Source organism: Anopheles gambiae, chromosome 3 (assembly GCF_943734735.2).
Source record: "Anopheles gambiae chromosome 3, idAnoGambNW_F1_1, whole genome shotgun sequence".
Lineage (NCBI taxonomy): Eukaryota > Metazoa > Arthropoda > Insecta > Diptera > Culicidae > Anopheles > Anopheles gambiae.
Window position 1 is genome coordinate 4,803,044 of NC_064602.1, and position 20,116 is coordinate 4,823,159.

Genomic DNA, 20,116 nt, shown 5'->3' on the forward strand with positions numbered 1-20,116 from the left:
TTATTTCACGATGCCTGCCTCTATATGATGTACTGTCTGTGTACCACCTAACCACCCGACCAACCGTGGCTGTGAAGTTTGTGTAGGCCAAGATCAGCTGACTTTTCCACTTTTTTTAATTTATATTTCGAACCAAGCAGAGAGAGGTTATGTTTTCCTACCTGCCTTCGTACAACCGTCCCCTCCAGACTGTAGAGAGAGAGAGAGAGAGAGCACGTTGGGGGAGGTTCAAATATTTGCTGAGGAAATTGGTTAAGAAAAGATGAGTTTTCATGATGATGGCGATGAAAGTTCCGCACGGGAAAGAGAGTTTTCACTAGCGTTTTCGCTTTTTAAGAGCTTTTTTGTCTCATCACTTTCGTTGGTTTTGTTTTGTTGTTATTATTGTTGCGGTACAGCAGTGTATATACTGTAAATAGAGCGAAAAGGGGAGAAAATTCGTGTCCATTTTGTCATGATTATGGATAGGTCTGCATTTGTTTGTTGGATACTGGGTAGATACAAAGAAATGACTTAGAAAAAGTAAGATTTATAACATCTAAAAGTTATGAATCTCTTAAGTTGGTATAAAACGATTTAATAAAATCTACATTTAATGACACATAGACCTTTTGTAATCTTAGTTTTTTCTTTATTTCTTCACAGGTAAATTGAACGATTTCAATAAGTATCTGAACGGAAGTGTTTGGTAAGAATTAGGTACATTTTTCTTTAAAAGTCTATATGCATTTGGGAACTTGCAATTAATCTAATGGCTACTGGTTTAATTTCACACGCAACGATTAGTCATGTGTGCGTTTGTGTTTTATGTTATCAATTGATGTACCATAAATACAAATGCGTTTTTAAGATCCGCAGCCATGCTGGCCTTTCAGCTACGAAAGCATTACTAACGATAAGATTAACCGACCATGATAAAGCTTTGATGGAAGTGATGATCTTTGATGATATCCATCGACTTTGAGTGATGATCGTTTATGAGGTAATCGTTTAGCTCTGGCACCTTGCGCTAGCATCATTTTCCCTTCCCGAGCTTCGATGTTCGTGCTGCGAGTAGTGAATGCACCTGGTGAATGTGTATGAGTGTTGTGTGCTGTGATATCTACGAATGCTTGCCACGCGTCGTCTAAATCCAAGGCGAGAAGATGGACTTATAAATGTTTGTCATTTCGTTTTGCAACATTTAACTCGCGAGCGCGGAGTGCAGCTGACCGTGGCCCTTAACTGCTGTCTCTTGAATCTTATCGCACGGGACAATGGTGGGATGGAGGTGGTGGAGGGGTTTTGCCGTGTTGCGATATCGTTTCCTCTCCGTTTGTCTGCCGCCCTTGCGCGTGATGTCGTGTCCGATAGAATAGACTATTAATTGCTATTTCCTGCCCAGACGGCTTTGCTTTGCTTGCGCGTGATCGAAGCGGCTGGAAGCAACCCGTTTGGCAGATAAAATGCTCCCTCAAAATAAACATTCTTCCCCACCACCACCGCACAAAGTAACAACTATATTCGTGTGCAGTTTGGACAATAAAATGTAGTTTTTAGGGCGCCTTAGTTTAACCGTGTGAAACGTGTGTGTGTGTACAATAAATGCTTGTATATGACTCTGTGTAACCCACTCAACATTACGCAACTCCTTTCCAAGACGTGCTGCTGTCGTGCAGTGTGTTCGTTTCGTGAGCGTGCACGAATAGAACGTCTTTATCTTTGACGCTGATTGATACGACACATTTCCCCTTTGATCGTTCTTGCCTTCACGCTGGACATTGGGGCGAATCCCGACAGGCGATTGTGTTACCTTATCGGCCATTGATAAAGCATATGGCGCGTGTGTAAACGCCTTCAGCCCTAGTACGCGCAAACCACGTGCAGGCAATGGTAGGCAGGACGTAAGCGACAAAAAAGCATGACGTGATGCGGAAGGTATTTATTGAGCAGTTTAGTGAATTTAACTACCCTGCATTCCCGATGTGTCTTTAAACAACCTAATAGATGGCACAGATTCTGATCCGTGCAACGATCGCTTTCCGTAGCCGCTACGCAGTGCGCTGGAGTTGTAGAATTTGCTAGCGTTTCTCCCAGCGGTAGTGATCGAGAAAGTCGTTTCGCTCGAGCCACATTAACCGAATTTGTGCCGTTTTTGCATAACAATGCCCAAACCGTGCGCGCTCTAGTTGTGTCCAACCCCAACGGTGGCCAGTTCCTGCTCATTGCGTCTGAAACCAAAACCAACCCCTCACCCATTCCTTCTCCCCGCTCGTTTGTGCTTTGTTGATGTTGTGTGTGTTTGTATGTTGTGAGGGTAGAAAACGTACACACAACAACGCACGAAACTGTGAGTTGCATTTCCGCGCACTCTTCGAGGGGGCCTTAGTTGGCAAAATTTGAAACAACAGCACCGAGAAGGGTTCCAGAATCGTGCACTGCTGCGTTAGGTTCTGCGCTCCGAGAGCGCATTTCGCAACAGAGAAAACTGTATTGTGTTGTGTCTGTAAATCAATAACATCGATGGTGGTGTGTTCCCTTTGCTGTGTCCGGGTTCTATCCGGGCCTCGGAATTCAGTCGTGGGGGAAAATTTGATCTAAAGGGAGTCTGTACTAGTAGAAAAAGGGTGTGTTTCAGTGTTGATCGCTATGATTTAGGTCAGTCGGAAATGGACCAAAGTTTGTATCAAAGCACCGTTGTGAGGATATAACAAACGTGACATTCTCGGTGTGGGATAAATTCCTCAACAGATTAGCTTTTTTTATTCACTTCAAAAAGGGAATGTTGTTCTTCCATCGGCGGCGGTTTTGTTTGCGGAAAGAACTGCGAGAAGGCATAATTATTTAATTCTTGCGGTGTTCTCTCTTGCTCTTGGATATGGAACATGATATCAAGGAATGTGGAAGTTTTGCGGTTTTCACGCCCAATTCCTTCGCTGATGATGATGGCGTGCCTTTTTGTCCGTTGTATGCTAGACCCTTGGTCCGACGTTGGTGGCGCCAGTGGAATTCCAGGAATCGCTGTCAAAATGTTTCAGTCTGGAAGAAGTTTGAAAGATTCACTGTGTGCTGTATGATTTATTCGCAGACTCCCATTTTATTATTACAAACAAATTCTTGGAACGGCAGCAGTTAATGAAAATGTTTTACAATCTTGAAGAATGGAAGAGTGATTCAGTGGTAAAAACAACTTACTACACTTTATATGGGTGTTGTATATAAATCCATACGATACGCAATAAATAAAATGGCTTCAGACGCCCAGGAATGCATCCTAAACCGTTCCGATGGTGTTCTAAAAACGTCTGAGTGGCCAAAATCGTTCATTTTGCTGCCGCTTCTTTAACGCAAACCTGATTTTCAAAGGGATGATTGGAGTTTGTTCTCAGACACCTTTACAAGAGTAGTTGTAGTTGGCAGGGTAGAAGTCCCTTTCTATCCAATGCCTTTTTTACAGTATCCCGCTGCGAAATGCTTGATTTGTGTGAATGAAACATAAAAATGAAATTGTTAACCCGTCTGGCTGAACCAACGCCCGAGCCGCGAGGTCTAAAAGCGAAACCCAAATTGCTGCTGCTGCTGCTGCCAACTTCAGACCGAGAACCTGCCGTAAATGTAGCGGACCAACAAAAAATAAAAAAGCAACGCTGATTTAGCTGTAGCACTGTCTGTAGCCGAACAAATGATTCGCTGTCCTGCGGGAACTCAAGTTGGGGAAGGGTTTTTGGTTGGAGTCGACGGTCCAAAAAGTGACCGAACCAGCTTCAGGGCATTTTTGTAAAGTAAAGGGCATTGGCGATAAGATTGGGTTGGGTTGGTATGTTGCGGCATGGAGAGAGAAAGACAGTGAGGAAACCGACATTGTGCGTACACTTTGTGACGAATTAAAGCAGCGAAATTGCCCCAAAGCCATTCGTGGCGTCCCGGCGAGTAATTACTGTTATTTTATTTGGGTTTGCATTTTGAACGGGGGAAATAAAAAGGGATGGTAACCAACAGCTTCCTTTCCTAACAAGGCGCCAAACGTAAAGGAAGCTTTTAAAGAGCGAAATGAACAAACTCTAATTTTATGCAAATTTATGTAGATTCAAGGGGTTGATGATGGACCATTTGCCTATTTGTTGGTATAAAATTAACTGTTCTAACTGTTCACGATCACAGGGGTTGTTTATCTCTAGAATATGAAGATCACCTCCGTTCTACACTATGATCACATTTTGTTTGGTTATTAGCGACTCTGACACGTGCGAAATAAATGCACTCGAGATCTGTTTGCACATGTGTGTCCCAGATGATTTGTTATCATGTGATGGAGCGGCACACGGAAACCTTTTACGAGCGGAGACTTATAAAGTAGTCAGTGGAGATCAAAGTCAGAGGTTTGTATTGTGTGAAAGGAATTTAAAAATACTATTACTTTACTAGCAATAAGAAGATATTGATGGCTATCCATCTAATCGATCATAATCTCCAAATGAGTATCCTCCGCAAAACCCCTATATTTATGCACAAAAATCCACCCTGACACCCTCCTTTGCCAAGGTTAAGGTGAAATTCCTCCTTCTCCCACTGCGTTTGTGTGTGTGCCCGAGCGGAAAATGTGCAGCCCCAAACCGGACACAAGACGTGCACCGCCGCCATCCCACCATCACATCAGCTCGCATCAAAGATCAAGTTGAAGATCAGGTGTATCAGGGGGGGTGTTAGTCTGCTGCGAGTCGCTCCATCCCCGAGACACGCACGCACTGCCAATTTGCCGGAGATCATGGATTGGAGCTTGAACTTTCAATCAGAGAGAGGAGGAGAGGTAAAGTGGAAGAAAAAGCAGCGGAGAGGAGGAGATGCCGGGCGTTGATCGCGCACAGATCGTCAATTTCCGAGGGCACCGTTCGCCATCTTTCGCCTGTGATCTTCGATTGCGAGGAGAGATTTTACAGTCGCAACTTTCGTGGCGAGGCGTTTTTTTTTATATCGGAGATGGCGGGTTATCGACTCCGATCGTCCGGTGGCGGTGTGTCTCGGTCAGGAGAAACGATGGACGGTTGGAAGTTTGAATTGCGCTGCTCCGGTCGGTGGTCAAGCGAACCGGTCCCGCTAAACGGTCACTAAACTGCAGGCTAAATCTATGCGTAAATTATAATAATTTTTGCTAAACAGTATGTGAACGATTAGAGTGACATTCTTGGACAAGTCTTGGCGAGAGACAAGTGCTTGCGCTAGGTGGAAGGAAGGATCGTATGGGGATGGAACTTTCTCTTAGAAGAGAGGAAACAAAAAATGCATAACTAAGCAAGTGTCCCCGTCGTGGTTGGTTGTCTCCAAAACATTGACACAGGGAGACCTTGTGCTACTTTGGGGCGAATAGTGAGAGATACCCCTTGTTAACCTCTGGCCAATCTGAGGATAGGTGGAGTGAGAGTTAGAGTTGGTGATAAAATTCGGAAACGTATCGACATGTGGCGTGGGCATACCGCTTTAAACCCTTTCCTTTCCGATGATTTGGAATCAAACAGGAATTTGGAATGCCATCTCGCCATCGTCGCTGGGGGTCAGGACAATTTCTAAGAAACGAACGGTCATCTGTGATTCGGGCGGTGAATTCAATGGGCGGTATGCTGCAGTTGGTCCAGTGTCGCATAAGGTGTGCCCCCAGGGCGTTTGGAGTTGGATGTGTGTCTTCTCCAAGATTAACGTACCAAAGAGATGCTGTCTGTTGCAGCACATCGGGTGGATTTACGATTTGCCTTCAAATAGTGTCTTATGGGTTTGATAGAAGCGGTAAATGGGGGTTTCTCTGATAATCATTATAATAAATCTCTGCAAGGGCTAGAGATTTTAGAGATCCAATGGCTTTGAATGTGCTTGCTTACTTTGTAACGCATAGCTGTCCTCTGCGTAAGCAACTGTTGTTTTTACAGGATCCAATTAAGGTTTCCACATGATTGATGATAGCTTTCGACCGGATGCGAAACATTTACCCGCGATCAGTGTAATCTTTGCTGTAATTATCCATCAAGTGTTGCCTGTGTCCTTCGCGACTTCAGCTGACGCCACTAATTTGATTAAAGTGAGTCTTGTGCATGGACCAGTGCAGTCATTACATGGTGAGCTTTCTCCAAGTGAAGCTAGGGTATTTATAACATTTCAATACCGATTAGCTGATTGATGTTGCCAGTTGGGTCTTGGAAATAACTTCAAAGGACATTTTTAAGCTATTTCCGATGAGATTCCATCAAAATTTCCAAATGTCCATCCAAACGGTTTGGTTTCTTACATCTTATATTCAAAATCTCGCCACATTTGAAGAGACTTGTACAGAACGTCTTCAGGTGTTCGTCCCATGCTGTGACGCTGAATACTGCTGTCTGTGCTGCGTATCTTTGTGTAATACCTTCGGAAGAAGAGGATCAAATGAAAACATTCTCACTTTGGCTTGCCACGCCAACAACGACACACCGCGGCGACCTGATGATGATGATGACGATTCGACCGTAGCGTTTCCCGGCGGTCAACCTGTTCAGCGTGTGGGCCTGCGCACGGCCCATCCTCCGGAACCGGTTATGAATCTCGCTCACGAAAGAGGAAGGAACCTAAAACACAGCAGCATCGCATCGCGCAGCGTATGTGAGATGTGTCTTTTCGGGTGCGGTCTTTGGTATTTTTTCTCCGCTTCCTAAAGACATCAGATCCCGCTTGGTTGGCGTTTGGGTTTGCTTGTTGGGTTGGTTCATACATGTTTCCGGGGATGGGATTGTACGTACATGTCCGCTTTGTGGAGCGGAAGCATACCGCCAGCGCAAGGAGCTTTTTCCTAGAAATTGGAAATTCGATTAGCAAAAAAGAGTTCTTGGTGTGATGTATTTTGATAGAATTCTGCCTGGTCGTGAAAGAATAGGAAGATAATTAAGTTACCTTTCGAAACTAGCTAGGTTATTCTCATCAGCCATATGTTACAAAAACATTAGGGAGTAGTGGGTGCATTACGTTTTACAATTCTTGGAACCATTTCTACCCACTTGTGTGTATTAAAAGCAACGGTCTGTTGTCTTCCGAACTGGTTCTACGCGTACCCCGAAACATGGGCGAACTGACCGGACTGCTCTCTTTCTAAAATGGTGCGCAAACCAAATTTAGGACTCACCGGTGGTGCTATCTGACAAGCTAACGCCTTCGATTTTACATTCCACATTGTGAGCATTTTTATGATCACTGTATCCTATACAACAGTGACAATATCGCGTGTTTGGGACACGGTTGCTTCATCTTGCCCGTTTTTGTCGGACTTTTTGCTGTGTTGTGAGAAATGGGCGCGTTTTATGTTTCGTTTGCCTTTTACGTTTGCCGATGGTTTCTTTCGCTGAACTTCTGTGCTTCTTTTCCTAAGCATAGGGGGGGTTCGTAATTAAATTGTAAGAAACCATAGCTAATTGAGTGTGGCCAGTAGTAGTTGGTAACTCAATTGTTGTAATTCCACCTTGTGCTTGTTGAAGATGGAGGCGAAGCTCTACAGAAACCTTTAGAATGGCGGCGCTTTCCAATGTTCATTTAATCGATGGGAAAGCCCAACAATGCACGGTGCTGTTTTCGATTACCTGATATCGATATTGAAATTTTACGAATGGAATTCTCGTACACGTGGTGCTGCTTGTAAAATCGTTCACAATAAATACATTTCAACCCATCAAGCGCTGCAAACGGTTGCAGTTGTCTGTTGCATCCGTACCGTTGTGATCGTCATTGTCGACGTTGTGGACTTCCGATTTTCCTGTTATATTCACACTACTCCTCCTGAGCACGAGCGCAACGAAACGGAGCGTAACGGCGGTTTCGGATGGAAAGCGGCCACTACCGAATGGGTTTTGTACCTTTTTTCATGACACTCTCGTATCCGATCTCCTCCTATTTGTCGCACGGCGCTGGTGGTGGAGAGTTACACGGTGAGTTCTTGCACGGTGTATGCCTTTTTCTACTGTGGCAGGGTGGGGTGGACCGCACAGCGCGCTACAGACCGCTGTTGCTGTCTATGACCGAGAAGACAATAAAACACACCCAGCCTAAGGGCAGGTGAAATATGAACGAGACCACCATTGTCGATAGGAGGATTAGCTTTCATTCATATCACCATATTGTGATGCGCGTGTGCGCTTATGAATGATGTTTAGTAATTTAAGGGACGTGGATGGGTGTTTGTATATAGAGGGGGTTTCTTTACCATCGATAAATTTCATTATACAATGTCATGTCAGTTAGCCATTAAGCATGCTGTAAATGTATAAATTCAAACCTAGGATAGTCCCTTGGTTGTATTTCGTTCGAGTTTTAAGGTCACAAAAATGGAATAACCTTTAATTCTTCTCTATCCCTTTGATACCGTTGTGCTGTAGGATATATTCGTGATCAAATCAGCCAACGCTTCTGTTGCATCGCGATACTACTATTCTGATGATATGAAATGTAATCGATTGTTTCACACCTCCTCTACACCGCACTGCAAACAATTCTGTTCAGTTTTTCTGGTGTAAATTTATAGACAAATGCATGCTTACATCAACTTATCCCCCCTTCACGCTATTATGGCTTTATTTATAACCAACCAGAAGCTTGCTCTTCTTCTGTTCTCGATCGCGCAGCGCCGTTGGTTGGTGCATTGAAATTATGAATTGATTTATTGCCACTGGAGAATGAAGAAATAAACTCTTGGTCGTCGTATTGCAAGTTCAGGTTGTGTGATGATACAGCACGTAGGGGGTAGGAGGGCAGTGTTTCATATTGTAGGAATTCATTCGCTGTTGAGTTCGTTATTTATAATCATAAATATTTCCTCTCTTTTCTTTTCGCTTTTACAGAACTTATCTTTTCCATGAACATTAAAGCCAAGCACGGTGCAGTGCAACATCTAGCAGAGCGTTTAACGTCGTTGTTGGACACGATGATGCTACTCGTCAGATGAGGTAAGGTTAATACGTGAACCAATAGGCTTTCACAGTAAGTTTTTGCTAGTGAAATATCCCTCGAACAGCAAGCGAGATTGCTGGAATCGTGTCCCAGCATATATCTCGTCAGCACTGAATGTTGACGTGTCCGTAATTATCCCATTCGAGTCACCCTCTCCCCATCAATGAAACATACACAAACCCAATCGGTTTTTGTAACGCGTATTGTGGTGTGTACCACCGGCAAAAAGCATGAATGAATTTGAGTGACAGTCGACTAGCAGCGACAAACACGCCATCACATCATCACGGTTGGCAACATTTTCATGGCGGGCGCCTATACTGAGAGGATGAAGCGAAAAGAGAAGAAAAGCCATATTCTCGAGATATGAGGTGCGAATAAAACCGGTACCGGATATTAGGGACACGCTGTACACGTTTCTGGGATGTGGAAGAAATTACTATTGCCGAAGAGTTAAACGTTTCTTCTGCTGTGCCCCAACCACTTGTCACCATGCGGCGTTGGGTGGCGGTGATGGTACCACATAGTCAGTGTTGTGAGAAGAGTGATGTTTCGCCGTCAGGAATTGTGTCTTTGCTTTTTACATCCAGCAATGGTTCCGTTTGTCGGAAGCAGTTGCATGTCCATGACACACGACACAACAAACTTAGAGGGAATTTCAAGCGTCACGTGCAGATGATGCAATGTTCTCGTATGAATTCCACCCTCAGTTCGATTTACATATTCGTTTGTGTAGGATTACCCAGTGGGGATTATGGATGGGTGAAGCGAACAAAGCGTCTAATGATAGAATTGAGTAGCAAAGACAATACTGAAAGCAGGCAGTGATTGACACAAAACGCAACGTTGCTGGTTCGTTCAGCATCTCATAAGCGTGACGTGATAGAATCGATATTCTACACAAGTCCACAAATCCAGTGAAACAACAAGCAACTTAGTTCGAAAGTTAATAACCATGAGAAAGAATGCGAACATGCAGGGGAGAAAATCTTGTACCTTTTCCCGCTGATTCGCTTTCTATCGATCGTATGATTATATCTCCCGAAGAATGTCAGTGCTTCGAGCGGATTGTCACTGCAGTTCCGGTGATTCCGGCGAGGGAAAAAGTACTGTGAGCAAAAAAAAAAGAAAAGAAAGAAACTTCCGGTATTGAACGGTAGTTTCCATTTCACGCGCTTTGCCTCCCCGACAAAGATGAAGGCTTAAATTCCTTCCCGCGCGGCGTCGTTCGTCCCATAACTGTTCAATTAGAAAATAGGCCTCCATCACTAACAATACACCCGTGACGGCGAGCCGCCGATAGCCGGAAGGTGAGGTGTCGTTTTACGACCATCTCGGGTCGATCCGATTTGATTAGGTAGATACGTATCATGCAAAGGGGCAGTTCCGAAGCAGAGTGAGAGATGAAGGGGGGAGGAAGCAGCATAATGTGGCACGCATCACGCGACGACGGCCCCCAAAAACCCCTTCGTCTGGCGTGTAAAATATCGACAGCGCTCCGGTTAAACATTAATGAATGAGTGCGGCGGTCACGGACAGTGTGAAGGGCGAAATCAAAACTTCCTTCTGTGCCCTTTTTTTCCTGTGAACTAATAGTGGCTTTCCCGCACTCCCGGTGGGGTCCCTTTCTCTCGATCTGCCTCGATTAGTTGTTTGCTTCATGCGGAAATGTTCTAGAAATCGATGCATGGGAACTAGGGCACCATCAGTGTACTACTGCTTCCGGTTTTTCGCCTGTCGACGAGGATTGTGTTTGCGGACACGCCACCCGTTCATCAATCCTAATTTGATGGGAAGAACATTCGAGGCAGATTGTTTTAGCAGCAGGAGGAAAGTTGGTGTGGCAGGAAGGGAAGGGTGGCTTTTGTTTTGCTTAAATAACGATCTAAAATCTAGGTCAGGATCAAATTTGTATGATAACCACCTGCAAATAGGGCATAGGATGTTGATAAATGATAAAAGTAACCATCAGGATCATCAGAGGATGGAGAAGAAACGGAAAACTTAAGCCCTCATAAATTAATATAAATTATTTCCTAGTGCTTACTTTTTTACTTATGTGTTTGTTTTATTTCATTTACAGAAATATATTTCATCGTTAAACAACAGAGCCAACAACATACGGACCGACCTGATGCACATTACCCTACCGTAACGTGATAACGAGAAAGCGTGCCAGCTTCTCAAAATTTGCCAAAAACCATTTTGCGCGTTGTTTGTCGAACCACCATCAGCGGAACATACACCACACCCCAACGTCTAATAATTGATCGTTCGAACCCGGCGCTGACATTTACCACAACAAACGGAAAAAGGCCATCGTGATCGAGGGCGGCCCCTAGTTGTTGTACACAATTGTCGTTGATTGTGGACCACCATCATTCGTCGTTGTCGTTTATTTATCACTCGGTATCGGGTCATTACCGGAGACTGTGTGTGTACGACGGCGGGGATCTGTCCCGCAAAACACAGAACGGTTTGCAAAAATTGATTTGAATTCGGGGCGCGGAAGAAGCATCACACCACACCATACGTGAACATACAGCAAAATGTCACATCACAGCGACGATCAGCTGCTGCAGGCCGGCAGTGACTCTTTCTGGGAACTGAACAATTACAAACGCACCACCAAGCGGATAGAGGACGGTTACAAGTGAGTGCTGTTTGTGTGGTTGTGTAAGCATTGTAAGGTGAATGCATTTTTTTCTCTTCTCCCCAGACTATGTACGGAGCTGCAAACGTTGATTCAGGAGCGTGCCGAAATTGAAAAAGCATATGCCAAAAATTTAAAAGCATGGTCAAAGAAGTGGGGCGAATTGATCGAGAAAGGTGAGTGGAACATAAACAAGCCTGAAACAGAGTTTAAAGGGTTCGACAGTGGCGTAGAAGCGCTAGAATGTTCTGTCGAACACTAAACCCATCATGTGTCCGGTGTGTGATGAGGCATTTGGAAAAAAGCTGCAAAGCAAAATGCAGCACAGAAGCGACGATATAAAAAATTATACGCCACACGCTAATGTATCAAATGTCCCATCGTGGCTACCAGCACCACCACCATGCACCATCAATCGGCACTGCGCTACTTAATATGACCTTCAGCTTTTTAAGTGATACCGCCGCCATGCAGTCGAGCTACTACTACTGCACATGAAGGTTATAATTTTCTGGCTCGATTTTTCTAGGCTCATCTCTTCTCCCCGGGGGTCACACTTTGGTTAAGCGTGAGGGGTTCGTTAGGCCGGGTGACATAATAACGGAATAATGCCTCGACCATGAAATCATCTGACGGGGGATAGGGATATGAGATGAGAATCTGGGTTGATGCACTTCTTCCCCATTGCGAATCGTGCCTTTTCGTTGTGTTTGGTATTATTCAGTCGAATGACATTCCATCCATTTTGTGAATTGTTTGAATGCAATCGTTTTGGAGCTCATTTGGTACATTGGAACCGAATTTCTCAGGAAGTGAAATGCCTTTACGATAGACATGCATTAGCCACAATGTTACAACGTTACAGTAACAAATCAATGAGCGGCATTGTGAAGATCGTAAGCCGAAGGTCAACACTCACACGCGCAGCTTCTGACAGCGGTAGCGCAACGCCGGTGAAGTGGTTTAATTTGTTGGTATTTAAAAATAGATACTCAGTTATGCGTGTCCACCCACCGCTTCCAATTCCGTTCGCGCATTAACGTATGGTGTGTGTGGCGGCTTGGCAGGAAAGCTATCTTAATATATCATTTCCCGCGCACTTTTGACGGGTGAGAAAGGGAGGAGGAATCCTCCATATGCATGTACTTCTACACTCTCGTCGAAGACGATGCTCTCATGACTCGTCGCTTGTAAATGTGGTGTGTGATGAAGCGAAAAATAAGCGACAAATGATCCCACCGTCGGTAGCAAATAGCTGATTCCGTCTGGTCGGTGTAGATATAGCTGAATGCCTGGAAGGACTGGGAATGGAAGATGATTCAATTCGTCGACCCCATTAGCAATCTGTTCGTAGGGCAGATGATGGTGTAACAGCCACCTTCCTAGCATTCGTTATGCTTATGTCACATCATTACGATACACACGCATGATAACATTATTAATGTATTTTCTTCAAATACACCTCACAGACGACTTGCAACTTGATCCACCAACTGCGCGGATCAATAACTCTATCGCCAAAAGGAAACTTTTTCCAGAATCAATCAAAATATTTTTTTGACTCTGTGGTGTATCGTCTTTTACCCTTTGGGACTGTTATAGAGCACACCGGAAACAGCAGTTCGTGCGAACGAAAAGTATTGATTTTTCAATTAGACCAACGAATACGATACTAATTTCTGAACCTCAGCTGTCTCGGGGCCGCTAAAGTTCAGTGCGTTTTTCCTTATTCCATTCTATTTTATTTGTTCTCATGGCCACACGCTCAATCACGCCTTCACGGCACGTCCTTAATTGAGTTACGGGGGTCAAAGGGGGTGAATTTCAAAGATGTCGACGGTGTGTAGCGTACGACGTTACGAACTTCCGCTTGCATTTAGTGTGCGGCTTTCGGAAGGTGTTTCTTTTGCGAACCATTCAGAAAATAGATCATAAGAAAAAATATAAAAGAGCTTTTTTATCATAATCAAACACCTTTCAGGACCAGAGTACGGCACAACAGAAGCCGCCTGGAAGGGAATGCTTACTGAGGCGGAACGGCTTTCGGACCTGCATTTAAAAATCAAAGCCAACCTGTGCACCGACGTCACACTCCAGATTAAAGAATGGCAAAAGGATAACTATCACAAGGTAAGTGCAGAGTGATGCGTGAAGAGAAGGAAACACATGCTTACTGGTGCATTTCTTGTTACCCCGCCGTTTTACAACAGTCGATGATGCAAATTAAGGAGCGCAAAGAAATGGAAGACCAGTTCAAGCGGGCACAGAAACCATGGGCGAAGCTGCTAGCAAGTGCGGAAAAAGCCAAAGCAGATTACCACGCAGCATGTAAAATGGAAAAATCTGCCACCAATCAGGAACGCAACGCCTCCAGCGACTCATCAATGTCGAACGATCAGGTACGGAACCGAAACAAATGTGCACTGGGGGATGGAGGACATAGGACATGTGCTTACTTTATTCTTATTTGCTTGTAGTTGAAAAAGATGCAAGAAAGGGTACAGAAGCTTAAGGACGATGTGGCGAAGAGTCGCGACCGGTACGAACAAACGCTCAGCGAGATCAAAGAATACAACCCCGTGTACATCGAGAGCATGACGAACGTGTTCCGGAAGTGCCAAGAGATGGAGGAGACCCGGTTGTGCTTCTTCAAGAACGTACTGTTTTCCATACACAAATGCCTGAACATTTCCGAGGATCCGAGTTTGCCACAAATCTACAAAGAGTTCCACCACACGATCAACAATGCCGATCACCAGAAGGATCTCAAGTGGTGGTCTAACAACCACGGCGTCAACATGGGTATGAGCTGGCCAACGTTCGTGGTAAGTGCAAATGACGGAGGACGGTGGCTATTGCGAACAGGAATGGGAGCGTGCGAGAATGTCACTAGCAGAGAAGAAGAAGAATCATTCACTTTGCACTTCTTTCTTTGTTACGACGCTGCATTTTTTTTAACTAGCTGGGCTTTTTTTTGTTAACGTGGTGTCTATTGTGGCCCTATTCTTTCCATTTAACGTGACTGCTTTCCTAGCGCATGCTGATTCTGTTTTAGATAATTGTTTAATGATGTGTGAGTTACATTGTTCGGACGGAAGTCCTGCATATCGTTTTCTTTATTTATTTAATTGACAGTTTAAAAACAGTACTAAATCACTTACAGCAGATATAACAAATTATGCAGTAATTTTCAAACATTACTTTCCTTTTCTAACATAATTTATCTTTACTACGTTTGTTGCTATTATTATTTTTTTGTGTGGATCTCATAAATACTATCTACTATGCTATATTATTTTTAAAAAAACTGCTGTGTCGAATTGGGCAAAGGATAATACAGCTTTTTTGCCGGAGTTGCTGCTGTTGAGGCGCGCTTCCTTATCTGGAAGCCGGGGGTAATACACTGCTGGGCTAACATTGGAATCTTATTGTTGTGAGTGTGAAGTGATCATTACTAATCGTACTTTGAATTCGTCTATCGCATTGCTTTATTCCTTTCCCTGGGACGCATTCCTATTTCCAGTCTAGAGGAAGATAGTTTTCGATTGTTTCTTTTGATGAAAGAAATGGCACTATACAGTGCGATGTGTTTTTAGCTTCAAGGGCATATAAACTTCGAATTTATGAAATGTTTCTCTCCATGTTCTTCCATTTGTTAACCTTTTATTTTCACAATTATTAATTGTAATTTCATTTTCTCTTTTACTTTCCCCTTCTTTCTTATATTACACTTTCTGATTGGATTTCAAATTTAAAACATCCTACCACACAATACGATGATCTCCCATCTCCCTTTCAATTACCGTGTACCTACCTACACGCTGCCAAATCCTTACACCCGCTAAAACGCGCCACACATATGCCCCCTACCCCTCCCATACGGGTATTCCGGTCCCTCATCATCAAACCATTCATCGTTCGTTGTTGCGATCGTGCGTTGCTATGCGTGTGTGTATGTGCGCGTGTTTTTGCTCCACTCTTCGACGCCTCTTAACCTGAACGGAACAATCCTGCCTTCTCGCGCCTTCTCCAGGAGTACACGGAAGAGTTCCGCGACATTGCGAAGGGCATCAAATCCAAAGAAGCTTTGCCCGCAGCGCCGATCACGCTCATTCATCAGCGACCCGTGGCCGAAGATGTGCATGTAATTTTTGTTTCTTTTTTATTGTTTTTTTTTTATTATTTACCACTGTTTTTTTTATCACGTACCACCACCACATCACACCCTGCACACAGTTTATAGAGTATTGATAAAGATAGAGAAAGAAAGGTTCACATTTTTGTGTTTTAGAATTAGTCTTGTGTGTGTCTATTTTTTCGACTAGATTATAATTTTTGTGTTGTGTGAAGTTATTGTTATGTTTGTTTTCCTTTTATTTACCCTTTATTTGATGGTTTGATCCGTTTTTCATCATCGTTACTTGTTTTGAATGATTAAAAAAAATAAAACAGAACCATTGATCTAGCTTTGTAATCCGTTTTCTTTATCGCTTGTCCTTTGGTTTGTAGAGTGTGGTACATTGTAAAGCATTTTTAGTTTGTAGTGCATAAAACGATTACTCAGTGCTGCTTTTAATTGTCAAACATACAATAGAAATAGTTTGTTTATCCGGTTTTGGAGCTGGTATAGAAGTGAATACAATTGATAATGTTGAAACCAACAGCTTAGTATTTCTTAGAATGATTAAACATTTAGTCATGCTTAAATAAGTAAAGCAAATCCAAGACATAAAATAAATAAGCCATGTAGAAAGTACTTTGATTAGAGTAAAGCTTCATATAGAGATCAATATAAAAGATCATGCTATCAAATATAAATATTACTCATCTGCAGAAACACTCTTCGAAGTTGTTGCATCAGAGATTCTGCAGGCAGCCCAAAAACGTAGCTGTATTTTTTTAAATTTTCCAAATAAAAATACATAATTGGCACCGACGATTTTGGGATGTCCGCTGCATCTCTTAAAAGAAACACACTATTTTTAAGAAAATGTGTAAAAAAAACCATTAATGAGGCTTATTTTCGTCCTTTTTCTATTTGCGTCGATATATTGAAACACCATTCTTACGAATTCAGGAATATCCGCCACCGCCGCCGGCCAACAATAATCGGCTACTTGGAGGAGGCAATCGCAACAGTACGGCCCTTAGTATTAGCAACTCGACTAGCAACAACCGCACCACCACCCCGACACCGAATAACGATTCGCCCAAATCGGAAACGGCTTCGACGAAGAATGAAGTGGCCACTACCCCTACCCGAAACTCACCTGCCCGTGCTGCTCCTGGCGGAGCGGTCGTCACGTAAGTCGATCGATCAGCTGCTGTATACTATAGCCAACGGAAGATGTAATACGTGAATTTATTCCTCTGTTTTTTAGCAATGGCAACTCTGGAACGAACGGTAAAGCGAACGACAGCAATCCCTTCGAAGAGGAGGAAGAGTGGGATGAGGGTGACGGTCATGATAATCTGCTCGTGGATAACGGTGAACCTGGCGTCCCGGTGAAGGCGCTGTACGATTACGAAGGTGCTGAAAGCGATGAGCTTACGTTCAAGCAGGGTAAGTGGTTGGAGAGATTGGAGAAAACAACTTCTAGGAGCAACAATGCGCGACATTCATGGGTTTGCTTCTTTTTAGGCGATTTGTTCGAAAAGCTAGAAGATGAAGATGAGCAAGGCTGGTGCAAGGGACGAAAGGACGGGCGAGTAGGACTGTATCCGGCGAACTACGTGGAAGTGGTGGCAACGTAAACACTTGGCACTTTTCAACAGGAAAAAGAAAAAGCAAGAGAAAATTCTTTCCAATAGAAAGCAGTTCAAGTTGTGCATGTGCAACGGTGAAAATATGAAAAGTGAATGAACGTAGTCAAACCGAAGTACAAGCTGCTCTGGTATGTTGGATTTTATTTGGTTACAATTGTTGGTGAACGAATGAAAAATCACTGATGCTTGTACCAATGCATCACATCACACACAATGGTACAACGGTGGAGCAAATAGGGCAAAACGGTCACATACAGACCGACATACACACACACACATACACCATCCACAGGAAGGCAAGCCTTTTTAGAGGAAGTAGCACTTTCTCCGCTTTTAAGAGGAGTAGTTTGCAAGCATTGCGCCATCGTTCTCTCTGGAACAACTAGTTTAAAGGATGAAATCCTCAGAACCAATTAAAACACAAACAAACAGAATGGACCTATTTCGTAACGTTGGCCAAAAAGGGTATTTTTTTTAGAATGGAACATTTCAAACTATCTACCATTTTTGGTTTGCACGCGTAGGAAAGATAAGCCATAGAGAAACGGTGTAGGTATAGATAACCACTTATACACAACGGGATTTGCCTACTGGAATATCATTTTATCGAGCGCTCAGCGGTGGGAAATACATGAGCTGAACCAGGCTTTCGTGTGGCAGTATGTTTTATGGTCATGGACACGAAACGTTGCAAAAGAACGATGTCTGTAATCGAACAGATGTGGATTTGCATTGGTGGAAGGATTAAGTTATCCGCTCAGTATCATCTTCTCTACGACACTGTTTCGTTCTATCCGTTGTTCCATTTGATAATATCGTTATTAAGGAGATGAAAAGCGTAGATATAAGTAGAAATTGAAGCAATTTTTAGCATTGATGCTCTGCATTTAGGAAAAGAATCGAACTTTTTGCTGGTTTTACTAATTCGATGTAAATTTTCTTGGCAAAAAAACACACACAGAGAAGATCAAAACACACATTTGAACGCAACCGGAAACGCCTCTGGGAATAATGACGGGACATTTGTAACCCCGTCAGGGGGCGGCCATGAGCCGTTAGCTCAACGTAGAGAACAATCATTTTGCGCCAGATATGATAGCAAAGTAGGAAAAAGAGCTCTTGTAATACAACTGATAATAACCTAACCTATGTAGAATACAACCCACTGGTTCCATCTTTAAATCTACAAAACACGTAGACCTTTTCCCGTCTATCGTAGATCCATGGTGTTTGGTGGAAAGCAGCAGAAAAAGTTAATGGAAAGTGTTTCCCACCTGTTTGCAGCAATATAATAATATCCCTGAAACCTAAGCTACACGTCCGTAAATTTACCGTAACCTTTTTTATATCCACTTTCTTATACTGAACCACTTAAGTAGCTCGTTCTGTTGCCTCGCTCAAGCTGGGAACAAAATTAAATGCTATCCAGGTGTACACTAAGTGAAATAATCTTTTTGTTGTGTAAAGTAATACACCAAGCACCTAAATATGTGTGTTTTACCCTCGAAGTTAGCAGCAAGCAGGAACAAGCAACGTACAAAAAAGGCGTTGTGCTTGATGAACCTTACTCTCCTTTTCTTAATATACAAATTTACAAACAAAAGATGAAAATACACAATTTTGTTATTCTTTTTGTTATGAATAGGCAAAGGCGCTGAAAGTTTTACATACAAGTTAAAAATGATAGCGAACCATTCGGTTGCATAGCCGAGAATGAGGTAAACAATGGTTGAAATTTGAATACGAGCAAAAAAAAAGAAACGAGTTATAAAATTAGTAATAACAGTTGGAATAGTAGTGTGCTAGTGAAACGTAACGATAACACACGGATCGTTGGCTGCAGAAGAAGCAGGAGAAAGCAATGGTTGAACAGGTTACGAAACGTAAGCGAAACAACATGTTGTGTATTATATTAAGTTTGAGGAAATATATATATAAATATGTAAAGAATTAATAACAACCGGGCAGTTAGTAGTAGCGTTACGATAGTGTAGTATCTGGGTAAAGTGAAGATATTGAAGTAAGCAGAGTATTGAACGAAGGCGGTTATTTATATACACAGTCTGTATATGTGAAAATTATTACCTTAACTACACGAGTGTTTCCTTGGTACTTTAGGTGCAAGAATATCACACAATCATTCAAAGTAGGCATCGTCTGCGAGTCGGCAGTGTTGCGGAACAGACGAAATGGCGCACCAGGCAAATAAGCACCAAACCGAAGACATGGATAACGTTTTCCACCAAACGGACGAAACGTTTTTCGAAACCCAGTACAACAAAGGTTTCCCGAACCATCCGTCGTCGGCCGGCAGTGCGGCCGTCCGACCCGCTTCCGCAAACGATGGTGGCCTGCAGATGAAGCACATTATGGAGAGTGAGCGCGCGAAACCGAAGGAGCAGCAGTATCGCGAACAGTGGCATCAGACGCATCGCAGCCAGCAGGATCCGGTCGGGGGGCAGAAGTTCCTGCACACGGTCGATTCGCTGAAGTCGGTTAAAAGCTTAACGCACGGTGCGCGAAGTAAGGTGGAAAGCAACTTTTCCGACATACTGTTCCCGGGTTACGATGCGACGCACGAGCAGCGGCCAAAGACGCGCTCCGACGAGGTAGGCGATGCCGCCAGAAGCACGGTAACGCACGGTAAACCCACGAACAGTGATCGCAGTGGAGGTTGCTTGTGGAAAATCTTCCATCCCGAACCGACGACGGCATCTACGCCGCCAGTATCGTGCACTGGAAGAGCGACGGCCACGGGAAATA

The 20,116-nt window shown here is 43.5% G+C and overlaps 1 protein-coding gene across 16 annotated transcripts in view; it reads left to right on the forward strand.

Moving 5' to 3' along the window:
* The window catches only part of LOC5668226 (protein kinase C and casein kinase II substrate protein 3), a 34,928-nt gene extending 15,485 nt beyond the window's left edge, over positions 1-19,443 (forward strand). For 6 of the 16 annotated variants that reach the window (XM_061654432.1, XM_061654428.1, XM_061654429.1 and 3 more), the window contains exons 3-12: positions 8,826-8,930; positions 11,018-11,587; positions 11,654-11,763; positions 13,569-13,717; positions 13,798-13,986; positions 14,065-14,412; positions 15,621-15,731; positions 16,665-16,891; positions 16,969-17,150; positions 17,229-19,443. In XM_061654432.1, the coding sequence (XP_061510416.1) occupies positions 11,484-11,587; positions 11,654-11,763; positions 13,569-13,717; positions 13,798-13,986; positions 14,065-14,412; positions 15,621-15,731; positions 16,665-16,891; positions 16,969-17,150; positions 17,229-17,341 (1,533 nt within the window). In that variant the 5' untranslated portion in view covers positions 8,826-8,930; positions 11,018-11,483 and the 3' untranslated portion in view covers positions 17,342-19,443. Of the gene's footprint in view, positions 1-645; positions 689-8,825; positions 8,931-11,017; positions 11,588-11,653; positions 11,764-13,568; positions 13,718-13,797; positions 13,987-14,064; positions 14,413-15,620; positions 15,732-16,664; positions 16,892-16,968; positions 17,151-17,228 lie in introns of all 16 variants that reach the window. The other 10 variants (XM_061654442.1, XM_061654439.1, XM_061654441.1 and 7 more) reach the window with 4 other exon arrangements.
* Positions 19,444-20,116: the final 673 nt, after the last annotated feature.